We start from the raw sequence: 13,686 nt of genomic DNA, 5'->3' as shown, positions 1-13,686 counted from the left end.
ACACACACACACACACACACACACACACACACACACATACACACACACACACACACACACACACACACACACACACACACACACACACACACACCAGGAAGGCTGGCAGAATTTGAAATTTCTCCACAGCGTTCTTGCTGATAAGGTAATACGGCTGCCACCAGAGATATGGCTAGGGATTAACATACCAGTTATCTGCACCAGTCTTGATTTGTAGCCAGATAAAGAAATAAACACAAAATAGTAATTTCTGGAGCAGTCTGGCCTGTTATAGGTGGATGCCAGCAGCTTTTTAACTTACAGTGCTAAGTAATACTCTTTCCTCAAAATAAGTGAAAAACAAATGCCAGGCACAAGATGTTATAACAATAACCTATGACTGGGTGTGGGTAATGCTGGATTTACCCATGATTGGCGTGGTTCGTCCAAATGACCAAACAAAGCCAACTGTGGGTAAATCAGCATTGCCCACACCCAGCCAGTTGCTTAGTTTTCTTAAATAATATCCTTGTATAACAGCATCCTGGTGTTCTGCTTTGTGTTAGTGTCCTGGGACTTTCATTATGTATGTATGAGGTTTATGTTCCCACGCTTACACACTGTTTCATTGCTTTGAAAGGGAAGGAATGTGGAAAGGAAGATGCCTGTTGCTTTTTTTTTTATCTGTAAAGTATGAAATCAGGACACTTGGGAGGTATGAGAAAAAGAGAGGACAGAGGAAATGAAGGAAAATCAGATGTGTTTCTTTAGTTTTGCATAACGTACCCGATTTTCCTTTTATTTTTTTCTGTTCCTTCTCTCTTATACCTCCAAATTGTGCAGATTTCAAACTTTTTTTTTTTTTACGGTTAGGAAAACTAAAAAAGCTGTGCCATATATTAATAGAAGAAAGTCTAGGCAACCAAACATTTTTCTATTGCTATTGGCTCGATTTACATTCGGCACGCTGATTGGGCTGACCAGTCCGAGAGTTTGTTTTTGAATGTTAATGGCCAGTCTTTGTTTAATAGTGAATAACTTAAGACAGTAAAGAAGCCAAGGCATTGCTGATGCAAATTAAGTATACAGAGGTAAAAAAAGTTACACAAAGAACAGAAAAAGCATCAGTTGCAGTGACAGAATATGTAAAGAAAATCTCTAAGTAAGCTAGGTAATGCAGTACTTCTCACTAAGTAAAAGAATACTGAAGCCATAGCTAGTTTTACAAACAGGTTACAGAGCAGCATTTACATAAATATTGACACATGAGGGCCTTTCAGCATGATGGACTTTAGTCGCTTTTCTGCTTAAAGTGTTTGTTAGCTTACCCTTTTCCACAGGGATAATAAACTCAGTTTTTTCACTAACAGTAAATGCAGTAAAAGTATAGGTTTCACATACTGCTGGTAGTTTCTCATTTTTATTTCAATCTTATGTTCAAGTTGCTCAAATCTTTTTGGCATTCTTGTAATTACAGGCAAGTAGTCAGTCACATTTTCTAGTATATTTTGCATGAAAAGACAAATCCAAATGCAATTCTCCTGTTTCTAATCTAATTTTCTCAGTGCAATTTCCTGTTTTTCAGAGCTTAAATCCATCCACCCACAACCCCTTTTGCCAGTTACACACGTAATCATACATAAATGCAAAAGTACAAATGCATTTGATGTGCTTTTTGCCATATAGCAGTCTGCCTTCAGTGAATATGTGAAAGTTGCACAATAGAACCTTATACACTGAGGTCACATGTTGACTGTAATTGGCATCATAGTGGAATCCATTGACGGAAGTGGAGGACAGATGGTGGACTATACATCATATAGGACTGCATGTGTTTATCACTAATGACTATTGCTAGATGGTGATCGACAAAAGGAAAGAAAAACCCAACGTATCACATGTTCCTGTCGCGAGTCTTTCTGTTTCCACTGTTAGTGATGATTATGCATTACGTAGTGCACCTCTCCATATGTAGAAAGTTCACTTTTTTATTAAAGAGTTTGAGTAATGTCCATAGTAAAACAGAGTGTTGATTGTTGAAGGTGGCATCGTTAAATCTCCTTTTTTTGCATGCCTGGTTGGTGTATATGTACTGCATGTATGTGTAGCTTGGGGGTTTCATGCTTTTGCTGGTACAAAGTAATGTTTTTACTCCATTTCCCAGAGCCATCTGTGGAAGACAAACTGCAGAAACTGCACACAGACATCAAATATGCCCTGAAAGTGGACAACCCTGTAAGTACTTATTCTTTTTTCTTAATGAAGGGGGGTGCACTTTACTAAACCTGATATGACTTACAAACACACCCAGCTTTTCTGTAGTATCACTTACCCTGCATCTTTATGTGTATACTTTACTGAACCTGATATGACTTACAACCACACCCAGCTTTTCTGTAGTATCACTTACCCTGCATCTTTATGTGTATACTTTACTGAACCTGATGTGACTTACAAACACACCCAGCTTTTCTGTAGTATCACTTACCCTGCATCTTTATGTGTATACTTTACTGAAACTGATATGACTTACAAACACACCCAGCTTTTCTGTAGTATTACTTACCCTGCATCTTTGTGTATACTTTACTGAACCTGATATGACTTACAAACACACCCAGCTTTTCTGTAGTATCACTTACCCTGCATCTTTATGTGTATACTTTACTAAACCTGATATGACTTACAAACACACCCAGCTTTTCTGTAGTATCACTTACCCTGCATCTTTATGTGTATACTTTACTGAACCTGATATGACTTACAAACACACCCAGCTTTTCTGTAGTATCACTTACCCTGCATCTTTATAAGTGTATACTTTACTGAACCTGATATGACTTACAAACACACCCAGCTTTTCTGTAGTATCACTTACCCTGCATCTTTATAAGTGTATACTTTACTGAACCTGATATGACTTACAAACACACCCAGCTTTTCTGTAGTATCACTTACCCTGCATCTTTATGTGTATACTTTACTGAACCTGATATGACTTACAAACACACCCAGCTTTTCTGTAGTATTACTTACCCTGCATCTTTGTGTATACTTTACTGAACCTGATATGACTTACAAACACACCCAGCTTTTCTGTAGTATTACTTACCCTGCATCTTTGTGTATACTTTACTGAACCTGATATGACTTACAAACACACCCAGCTTTTCTGTAGTATCACTTACCCTGCATCTTTATGTGTATACTTTACTGAACCTGATATGACTTACAACAACACCCAGCTTTTCTGTAGTATCACTTACCCTGCATCTTTATAAGTGTATACTTTACTGAACCTGATATGACTTACAAACACACCCAGCTTTTCTGTAGTATCACTTACCCTGCATCTTTATGTGTATACTTTACTGAACCTGATGTGACTTACAAACACACCCAGCTTTTCTGTAGTATCACTTACCCTGTATCTTTATGTGTATACTTTACTGAACCTGATGTGACTTACAAACACACCCAGCTTTTCTGTAGTATCACTTACCCTGCATCTTTATAAGTGGTTTATATTTTTGTCTGAATAGTTAAACTACAAAATATCTAGATGGGGTTGCCATTCTAGGTTGATTTCATTTGCATTCCTAATATTGGTCACAGCTGGCTATGATGAAGATAGATTCATCATGCTAAGCTTCCTGAAACCAAATCTGCATGTACCCCCCCCGCCATGTGACGGGCCAAAGATAAAGTATTTTGGCGATGCTATTGAGTTCTTTGCACTACCTTGGTCATTGACTGCAAGAATTGTGTAACCTCAACTTTGTTTAATGATACGGTCGTCAGTTTTATTACTCTGTTAAGCCTTTTTGGGTGCTAATTTATAACTACATTGCACTTTTTGTAGCTGAACCTTGGTCATCTGTCTCTACCTGCACACTCAGAAGCCAGATGTTATTATCTTTATCTAAGCTTTATGGTTTTTATTAACCTTGTAAGTAGTTACTACTTGATTCAATCACTTAATTAGTTGGCTTGTTAAGATTGTGAGTATCTTGGGTGTAGTTACTAGATACTATACTTCATTGACTAATTTTTAAAAGTGCTTATATTATGTAATAAATTGTGAGATAAGTAACAGAAGAAAATGCAGCATTTTATGAAAACCCAAAATTGTGTAGAGCTGCTGCAGAAACAAGACATTCAACAAAGTAGCTAATGACTTGTATTTTTATTTGTATGTTACCCTCAATGCAGTGGGTAAAGGGGTGGAAAAGCATTTCTTAATGAGAAACATGCCATACCTTTTGAGTGATGTTTTCCTTTAATGGAGATAAAGCAAGTCACAGCTCCGGTTCATTTCATTTCTGGTTCTGTTTAATGAAATTGATGGACTGTAGTTTGAAGCACAAACTCTTGAACAAATTCGCCAAGGGGAAAATTTGAGAAGTATTAACAGTGGTTCCTAGTCAGGTTTCCCTAGATCCGGTGGCACTAAATTTGACAGTTCACATTTGCAGGCCCCCCCCTGCCTGCAGGAGTTTTTTTTTTTTGGCTGAGGCCTCTGATGCTACAACTTTGGATGTTGCCCACACCTTTGGCGTTAGAGACATCCACCTGGACTAAAACTGCTGTACAGCTGGTAGGCTCATAGGCCTCTCATAGAGACTACTGCAGTCAGAGCCGACAGCTCATAGGCCTCTCTGAGGGCCTCCTACAGTCAGTGCTGACAGCTCATAGGCCTGTCTGAGGGCCTCCTGCAGTCAGAGCTGACATAGTTATCAGTGAAGGTGAGGGCAGTCTTCTTGGCTGCTTGCTTAAGAGGACATTCCCAGAGACTGTGTTGAGACGTTGGTTGTCTGGCTGTGACCTTAACCACCCAAGGTCTGAAGCACTTGAAGCATAAACCAGCACCTGCAAGCTTGCCTATGATGAGCCGTTCACCACCCAGTCCACAGCCTGCTCTTTATCCAAAGATCTTTTCCATAAACATTTTGATATCCAAGCAGCTAACACCACAAATTCCAGAGTCATCAAGGGTTCCTTCATAGATGAAAAAGAGAGAACCTACCCTGATGGAAGATTCTGATACCTCTGGTTCATAGGCAAGTGTATTGGCATATATTGGCCATATGCCTCCCTCTTCTTGCTGTGAATGTGACAGCAAAGACACACTGCCCTCAGTAATTCCACCAGGAAGGGGGGGGGGGGCTCACTTTTCTGGGCATCCTATACAAGGTTATCTGAAGTCTTCACTTACATTGCCATGGTGTATTTGCAGGCCCATTTGAGATACAGGACTTTCATAGGCTTGCCTAAGCCTGTTACTGATGTTCTTCGTGTTTCACTGTTGCACTCATTACATTTGGGTAATCTGCTGGCAGGTTGCCCTCAGTCAGCCTGAATTCCAAAGTCTTGTGTCCTGCGTCTGTTGCTGTCTTCTTTTCCATGACGTCAGGTCATCAGGGGTATAAAACATGCAGCCGACGCCATTTTCTTTAGTCTTTCTTGCCGCACGGTGCCTGAAGCAGAAACATTTTTGCAAGTGCCGGTCTGCCGACTACTGAAAAATTCGAGTTTGAGTTTCAGAATCGAAGTCTTCACTAAAGCTAAGTACCCCATTGGGGAAACATTTTTCTTGCTTTTTATCGATGTCAGAAAAAGTTAATAATTGTATTACTTGTGGGAAGAAAATACCTCATAAGGATTTCCATTTATACTGTGTTCCTTGCCTAGGCCCTGATCACAACGTGCCTGGCTGTCTGTTTTGTGCTAGATTTAACCAACGCACTATCAAGCATCGGTATATTTTTGCATCAAAGTATTTTGGAAACAGATTTAACTACCTAGAAATGTTGTCGGATAGCAATCCGACTACCGGAATACATAAAAAACGCAAGGAAAAGGACAGAGAAAGGCAGTAGAGATCCAAAACCGACGACGAAGCTTCTCCTAAGCCAGTCGCTGGTTCGCCAGTACTCAGTGAGGCGCTTTTGCAGCCCCTGATACCCGCTACCTTCGAGTCGCAGGCCTACACCCATGTGGAGTCAGGCATGCAGCAAAATATTCAAGGTATTGGACCGACGGATGTATCTCCCTCGGATGGGTCCGGAGCCACTGAGCAGGCACCGGCTTCAGAGGGTGTATTCAGACCTCAACATTTGTATATCAAACCGATGACAGCTGCAAATCCAAAGACAAAAGCAACTTCTAGAACTAAAAAACTGACGCATGAACCTTGTGCACAGGCCTCTGTGCCTAAAAAACTGATGATCAAAATGGCTGAAGACCTTATTACCTTGATCAGGGGTGTACCCATCCCCCTCCAGATAAGAGGCATAGGCAAGACACTGATTATGAATCTTCAAAACAGGTTTCTATTTCTTCTGATTCCTCTTCTGATCAGGAATTGTCTATACCTCCCTATGAGGATTCTGATGCTGAGGATTCTATTCCATCTGCATCTCCTCCTGAAGGTTATTCATGTGGAGAAACCTTGCATACTTTGAGGGAGCATTTTCACTGGGAGAGTCAAGATTTCTCAGAATCAAAAAAAGAGGCTCAGAGATTTCCTCCTTCTCCATCAGCACAAACCTTTAGCCACCCCCCCCCCCTGTTTTAGACATTGTGGATGATGTGTTTTCGGAGTCAAGCTTGACCCCTGACTCCCTTACCTCCAGCTCCCAGTAAGCCTGACAGATATTACAGGGTACCTGACCCACATACATTTTTATTTAGAAACCCTGCTGCTGATACTGAAACTATTTCACAGGGTTCCAAAGGGAGTTAAGGCCTCAACAGCAGAAAATCCTACACCCTCTGACAGAGATTCAAGGGCACTAGACAGATGGGGAAAAAGGTTTATACATCTGCAACCTTGGCAATCAGAGCCGTAAACTGTCAGTTTCATATGATTAAGTACCAACAACATGTTATGGGATTACTGAAACAGAAAATGATGTTGATTTCAGAATGTGCAGAAAATAAAGAATTGCAGGAATTATTGCATGCAGCTGAACAAGTTGGAAAGCATACTTTGCAATGTGGTTTTGATTCCTTAGAGACCTCCTGCAGGGCCGCATTTACTGGATCTGTGATTAGGAGGCATGCCTGGTTAAAGGAACAAAATTTACCTGATCATGTTAAAGCTAAATTGCTAGATGCACCTTTACAGCATGATTCTCTGTTTGGTATTAAGGCAGAAGAGGTTCTAATGAAAATGGAAGACAAAGCTAAGTCTATGCAAACTGTTAAAGACTTCATACAAGTGCAGCCACCACGATTCAGTAGACACTGGCTTCAAAAAATTGGTCCTCTCCTGTGTCAGACAGATCTCAAAGGGGCAAATCCAGATGCCCTAAGGGTTCCAGATACCAGGCGCAAGATTCATACAGGTCAAAGCTATGGGGCGCTTCCACCTCCAAATCTAGAGGAGATAAAGCGCAAATCTAGAGGCAGCACCCATAGGGGGAAAATTAGCACTTTTTGCTCAAAATTGGCAGTTAATAACCCAGGGCAAGTGGGTACTAAACATCGTATCACAGGGATACAGATTCCATTTCCACACTCTGCCAATGGCAAATGGTTGGCCAGATCTGCCAAAAAATCAATGGGCAGAGGCACAGTAACAAGTTACGTCCCTCATGGATATGGGGGCCATTCAGACAGTACCAGAACAGGAAAAAGGACAAGGTTTTTACTCAAGACTTTTCTAGGTACCCAGAAAGGACAAGGCCTGGCGGCCAATACTGGATTTATCGATTTTGAACACATACCTGGACATTCCAAAATTCAAAATGCTGACTTTGCAGCAGCTTCTGCCCATGCTGGGCAAGAATTCTTGGCTGGTGACTTTAGACCTAAAAGAGGCATACCTGCATGTCCCAATAAGACAATCGCGCAGAAGATACCTCAGATTCAAGGCTGGCTTAATGCATTACCAATTCTCTGCACTGCCCTTTGGCTTATCTACTGCGCCCAGGGTTTTTACAGAGTGCCTGGCACCAGTAATTGTATTTTGCAGACAAAGAAGCATACAAATACATCCTTACTTGGACGACTGTCTCATTCAAGCAGAGAACAAGGACACTCTTCTTCGACAACTGGCATTTGTGAGAAGGCTTCTAATATGCCTAGGGTACACAGTAAACAAAAATAAATCACAACTGGTACCCTCTCAAAAGATAACATTCCTGGGTGCAAGCTTAGATACAACTGCCCAGATGGCTTACCTCACGCCAGACAAGCAAAGGCAACTGACTACTTACTTCAAACTGATGGCAACAAAGACCCAGTCTTCTGCAAGACAAATTCTGCAGGCTCTGGGCTTCATGGCATCCTGCATCCTACTAATACCATATGCAAGACTGCATATGAGGAAACTTCAGTGGTACCTAAAAAGTTTATGGAGTCAACATTCACACAGTCTGGAAACAATGATTCCTCTCATTCCCTGCCTGCAACAAGAGTTTCTATGGTGGGCAAAGGCATGTCACCAAAACATGGGACTGCCCTTCACTCTACCCCCTGCCAGCCAGACCTTAACAGACGCATCAGATTATGCCTGGGGGGCCCACATGGCAGGAAGATGCTTTCAGGACTTATGGACACCAAAACAAATGCATCTGCATATCAACCAGAAAGAGATGCTAGCTGTTCAAAATGCCCCAACAGCCTTCCAGGACTTACTTCATCCAGGACAACTACTGATAAAGACGGACAACACCACAGTCATGTGGTATATAAACAAGCAAGGGGGCACAAACTCATACTCCCTTTGCAGATTAGCTGTGGCACTGTGGGACACAGCTTTGACCTACCAAATACATCTTCAAGCTCAATTCCTACCAGGAAAACAAAACACTCTGGCAGACGATTTAAGCAGAAACCTTATGGATCCTCACGAGTGGAAACTAAATCCACAAGTCTTCAGCATCATAACAGAGAAATGGGGGAGCCCAGACATAGATCTGTTTGCTTCTCCTCAAAATTATCAATTGAAAAAATTCTGCTCAAGGACTTATCACAGACAAGCATGGAAAGTGGACGCCGTATCCTTCAGTTGGAAAAACCTATTTGTTTACGCCTTTCCTCCTCTTCTACCAAGGTCCTCCTAAAAGTCAAACAAGAGAAGCCAAAGGTGATATTAATTGCCCTGGACTGGCCCCGCCAATACTGGTACCCAGTCCTAAGGAACTTATCTCAATACCCAGCTTGGACCTTGCCCCAAAGACCACAACTACTGTCCCAGCAAAACAGTCAGATCCTGCACAATCAACTACAGACTCTGAACCTGGCAGCATGGCTAATCATGTAGTCATACCAACAACACCAGTCAGTAAAGCTGTGATGGATGTCATTTTGGAAGCCAGAAGGCCTAGTACTAGAAAATCTTATGCTGACAAATGGAAGAGATTCTGTGCTTGGAATCAAGCACAAGGAACTAATACAGCAAAACCAAATATTCCTCAGATATTACAATACTTAACTGAGATCTTGACAAAGACCTATCTTTCTCATCAATCAAAATCCACGCCTCTGCCATTTCGTCTCATTACAATGCAGAGCCATCAATCTTTCCTCATCCTTTACTAAAGCAGTATCTTAGAGGAACCAAAAATGTAAGGCCTCCTAGAAGATCACCATTACTTGCATGTGGGACCTCAATTATGTATTGGAAAAGCTCACCCTGCCTCCATTTGAACCAGCTGCTACCACTGATCTAAAGTTCTTATCATGGAAAACAGCTCTGCTGCTAGCAATTACTATAGCAAGAAGAGTTTCAGAGCTACAGGCCCTCATGGCTGTAGAGCCTTTTATCATATTTTACCCAGACAGGGTGCCTCTGAGGACATATCCTACTTTTATGCCTAAGGTGGTTTCCAGTGTGGCCCTTAACCAAGCAATTCATCTGCCAACTTTCTATCCAAATCCGCAGAACAGGGGGGGGAGAATTCTGCATTCCTTGGACGTACACAGACAGCTAAGATTCTACTTGAGCAGGACTAAAGCTCTAAGAAGAACTGAGCAATTCCTAGTCTCATATGCTGCAGGATCAGAAGGAAAGCCTACTTCAAGGCAGACAATTTCAAAGTGGATAAGCCACTGCATCCGTTTCTGCTACTTACACCATGGTAAACCTGTGCCCAAGGGCATTAGGTCTCATTCCACCAGAGCTGCAGCTACTTCAGCAGCCTGTCTCAGAGGACTACAAACCAAAGACATTCTAGAGGCTGCTACTTGGAGTTCTGTTCACATCTTTACAAAGCATTACAATTTGCCTCTCTACTGTAAGTCCAGGGCAGGCTTTGCCACTGCCTTGCTGCAGGGCCTTATAGCCGCACCTAATGCTCTCTAGCTCCAGCCTCCCAACCATAGCTTTGGGATTCTACCCAAATGTAATGACTGCAACAGTGAAACACGAAGAACATAGTACAGTTGTGTACACTTACTATAAATGTAGATGTTCGAGTGTATTCACTATTGCAGTCCAGGTTATCCTCCCTCCATCCCCCTGTCATTCTGAAATTTATCTTTCTTTCTCTATCCTCTACAACCTATGTGGTGTATTTGCTTGTAGATAAAGGTAAAGTTTATATTGATGCATGCATGTATATATATATATATATATATATAGATAGATGTAAAATTTTGTTACCTTTTTGGGGGCAGCTGACATCGGGGGCAAGAAAAACTACAGAAAATGGCATCGGCTGCATGTTTTTATACCCCTGACGACCTGACGTCATGGAAGTGAAGACAGCAACCGACGCAGGACCCAAGACTTTGGAATTCAGGCCGACTGAGGGCAACCTGCCAGCAGATTACCCAAATGTAATGACTGCAACAGTGAATACACTCGAACATCTACATTTATGGTAAGTGTACACAACTTTACTTTCCTCCAGTCCTAAAAAAAATATTTATTAATACAGCAGTGGAGCTTGACTCCCTCCTTCTTCTCCCTGTTTCTAGGAAGCCTGACCATTTCTGCAGCTTAGGATTCCCATTCATTTTTGCACAGAACCCTTCTGGTTGATCTAGCTCTGGTGTCCTTGGTTTCCATGAAGTGATTTTTTTTTTATCTTTCTAGGTACCCCATCCCCAATGATAGAGAAGGTAGAGTTCTTGAACACTTCAAGAAAGACCTTTACAGCTGCTGTCCTGGCTTTTAGTGCCTTAACCTGCCAAAGTTTCTGGAGTCTGTTTTTTGGCAAGTTAAAGTCTATGACAGAGGGAATTAAGGAGATGTACCTTAAATAGGAAATCCTGAACTTAATGCAGCTTCTCTCTCCTAAACATTCAAAGAAATGTACTGTGATGCAGTAGATGTTTACTATTAAACCATTGATTCCTAGACATACTTAACAGAGGACATAACACCTTCCTAGTCAGGTGAAGCTGGATTTCATTAATTCTTCTGTAGATAAGGACCTCCTCTTTTGGTCCTTGGCTAAGAAATAGGAGATTGGAGAATAAAAATGTATTTATTTTCTGTGCATTTGTTTAAGGGGAAAGGCTGTTGGAGCCTTGATATAGACCCTTTACAGTGAAAGCACATGAAGAAAAGTCTGAAGCAATTTATAAGCAATAGTAATAGACATGCCAGTAAACACTGTGAATCATACAGTAATAGACATTCCAAAAAAAAGTTACAGCACACAGCAGGAGTGTGTTCAGCCAGAGCAAGAATGGCACAAGCGGTAAGTACCCCTTACAGAAATTTCATTCCCTTCTTACAGTAGGGAATTTTGTTTTCTGAGTCTGAATGCACCTATTTAGAGGTGGTACTTCCCTATGCAGATTACTGCTCACTGTAAGTAGAAAGATGGCTTATTAACAAGAGGGGGGAGATTGTCTACCTGTTGAGATAGTGGGTGAAGACTGGCACCCTTCCAAGTGTTGTACCTTGTTTAATTGCTTTAGGTTGGAAATTAGAAGGCCTTGCCTATCTCTCTGTGTCTCCTGACTGTTTACTGTTATCTGTGTTTTTGACCCTTCTTTGAGGCTGACTGTGAGATCGGGCTGTCCACTTCCACTGAATGTTTCGCAAAATGTAGCATTGATGCTCTGCCTTTCTGACTGAAAAGTGTTACTGAAGCAGAAGCTGCTCAGAAGGAGGATGAGAATGATGTGTATTATCATTAGCAGATTTACACCACTGATAGGGAGGATATGTAATCACTAGCAGATTTACAGCACTGATAGGAAGGATATGTTATCACTAGAAGATTTACAGCACTGATATGGAGGATATGATGTCCTTCAAGAATGCAACTGCAGTCATAACATATGGGTTGTCCTGCCTCAGGCAGCCCTCGGTCGGCCGGATTCCAATGTCTGGGTCCGGCGTCGGCTGGTGTCGCCTCCTCTCTGACGTCAGAACGGCTGGAGTATAAAGGCATTGGCCGACGCCATCTTCTTCAGTCTTTCTTGCCGCGCGGTGCCCGAAGCAGAAGCAGCTCGCAAGTGCCGGTCGGTCAGCTCCTGTGTTTTCAGTACTGAAGTCATCTAAAAGCTAAGTACCCCGTTGGGGAACATTTTTTCTTGCCTCAGCTGATGTCAGAACAAATTGAGAAAGTTAATAATTGTTTGTCTTGTGGTAAACAAATACCTCATAAGGACTTCCATTCCTATTGCCTTCCTTGCCTGGGCCCAGACCACGATGTCTCGGCCTGTGCTGCCTGTGCTTGCTTTATTAAGCGCACTATCAGGCGCCGGGCAGAATTTGCCAAAGACTTTTTCAGTGATTCTTTCGCTTATATCATGCCGTCGGATCAACCGACAACTCAAACTTACAAAAAAACGTAAGGACCAGGACCGACATCCTCAGCCCGCATCCTCTACCGATACTTCTCCTAAACCCTCCGCGAGTGCTTCGGTCCCTTCGGAAGCGGTAATTCAACCGCTCCAGGTCGACGACACAGCGGTAACTCGTCCTTCGGTCTCGGAGTCTACTCCAGTGCCGGTTGTTGATTTTCCTCCAGAAACCGAGGTTCTGGATCTACCCGACACCATTGCTGTGGACAAGGTTACTCCTGCACGTGGGGCAGCTAGGCCTCCTGTATCCATGTCCATCAAGGCCTTTGCACGTGCTAAGGCCACCAGCCAGCACAAGGCCCATCCTAAACCTACTGCACAGGCCCCTTCTTCTGATGAACAGATCATGTCTCTTGCTGCAGATCTAATTTCTCTTATTAGGGGGTCTCAGCCTCATCCAGACAGAGGTTTTCAGCCGCCTGCAGAGAAAAGGCCCAGAACTGAGCAGGCCGACAACCTCTCTTCAGATGAAGCCTCTGGGGATTCTGAGCATTCTGATACCCAAGAAGAATCCTTCCAGGCCTATGAGGACTCTGATGCTGAGGAATCAATTCCCTCTGCCTCTCCTCCGGAGGATTTTTCGTTCGGTGAAGTCCTGCACTCCATGAGGGAGCATTTTAAATGGCAGGGTCAGGAATTCTCTGATTCCAGGAAAAGGCTACGTACCTTCCTCAAGCTTCCCCAGCACAGACCTTTAGCTATCCCTCCAGTTATGGATGTCCTGGATGATGTTTTCTCCGACTCCAGTGCTAACCCTGATTCTCTCCCTCCTGCTCCTGTCAAGCCAGACAGATACTATAGGGTCCCTGACACCCACAAGCATCTCTTTAAGGCCCATTCTGTGGATCTAGAAACTATTTCACAGGGCCCCAAGGGAGTGGCTACTTCCACAGCCAAGAATCCACTGCCAGCGGATAGGGAAGCTAGGTCCCT

The 13,686-nt window shown here is 42.6% G+C and overlaps 1 protein-coding gene across 1 annotated transcript in view; it reads left to right on the top strand.

Annotated features, from left to right (window-relative positions):
* Positions 1–13,686, top strand: part of HDGFL2 (HDGF like 2) — a 2,035,019-nt gene that overhangs the window by 1,352,811 nt on the left and 668,522 nt on the right. Inside the window, exon 12 of the mRNA XM_044090590.1 lies at positions 2,144–2,214. Coding sequence (XP_043946525.1) covers positions 2,144–2,214 — 71 coding nt within the window. The remainder of the gene's footprint in view (positions 1–2,143; positions 2,215–13,686) is intronic.

This window comes from Protopterus annectens, chromosome 13.part0 (genome assembly GCF_019279795.1).
Source record: "Protopterus annectens isolate FY-2018-M chromosome 13.part0, PAN1.0, whole genome shotgun sequence".
NCBI classification, from domain to species: domain Eukaryota; kingdom Metazoa; phylum Chordata; order Ceratodontiformes; family Protopteridae; genus Protopterus; species Protopterus annectens.
Note: the sequence above shows the minus strand (reverse complement) of the source record. Positions and strands in the feature narration are given on the sequence as shown.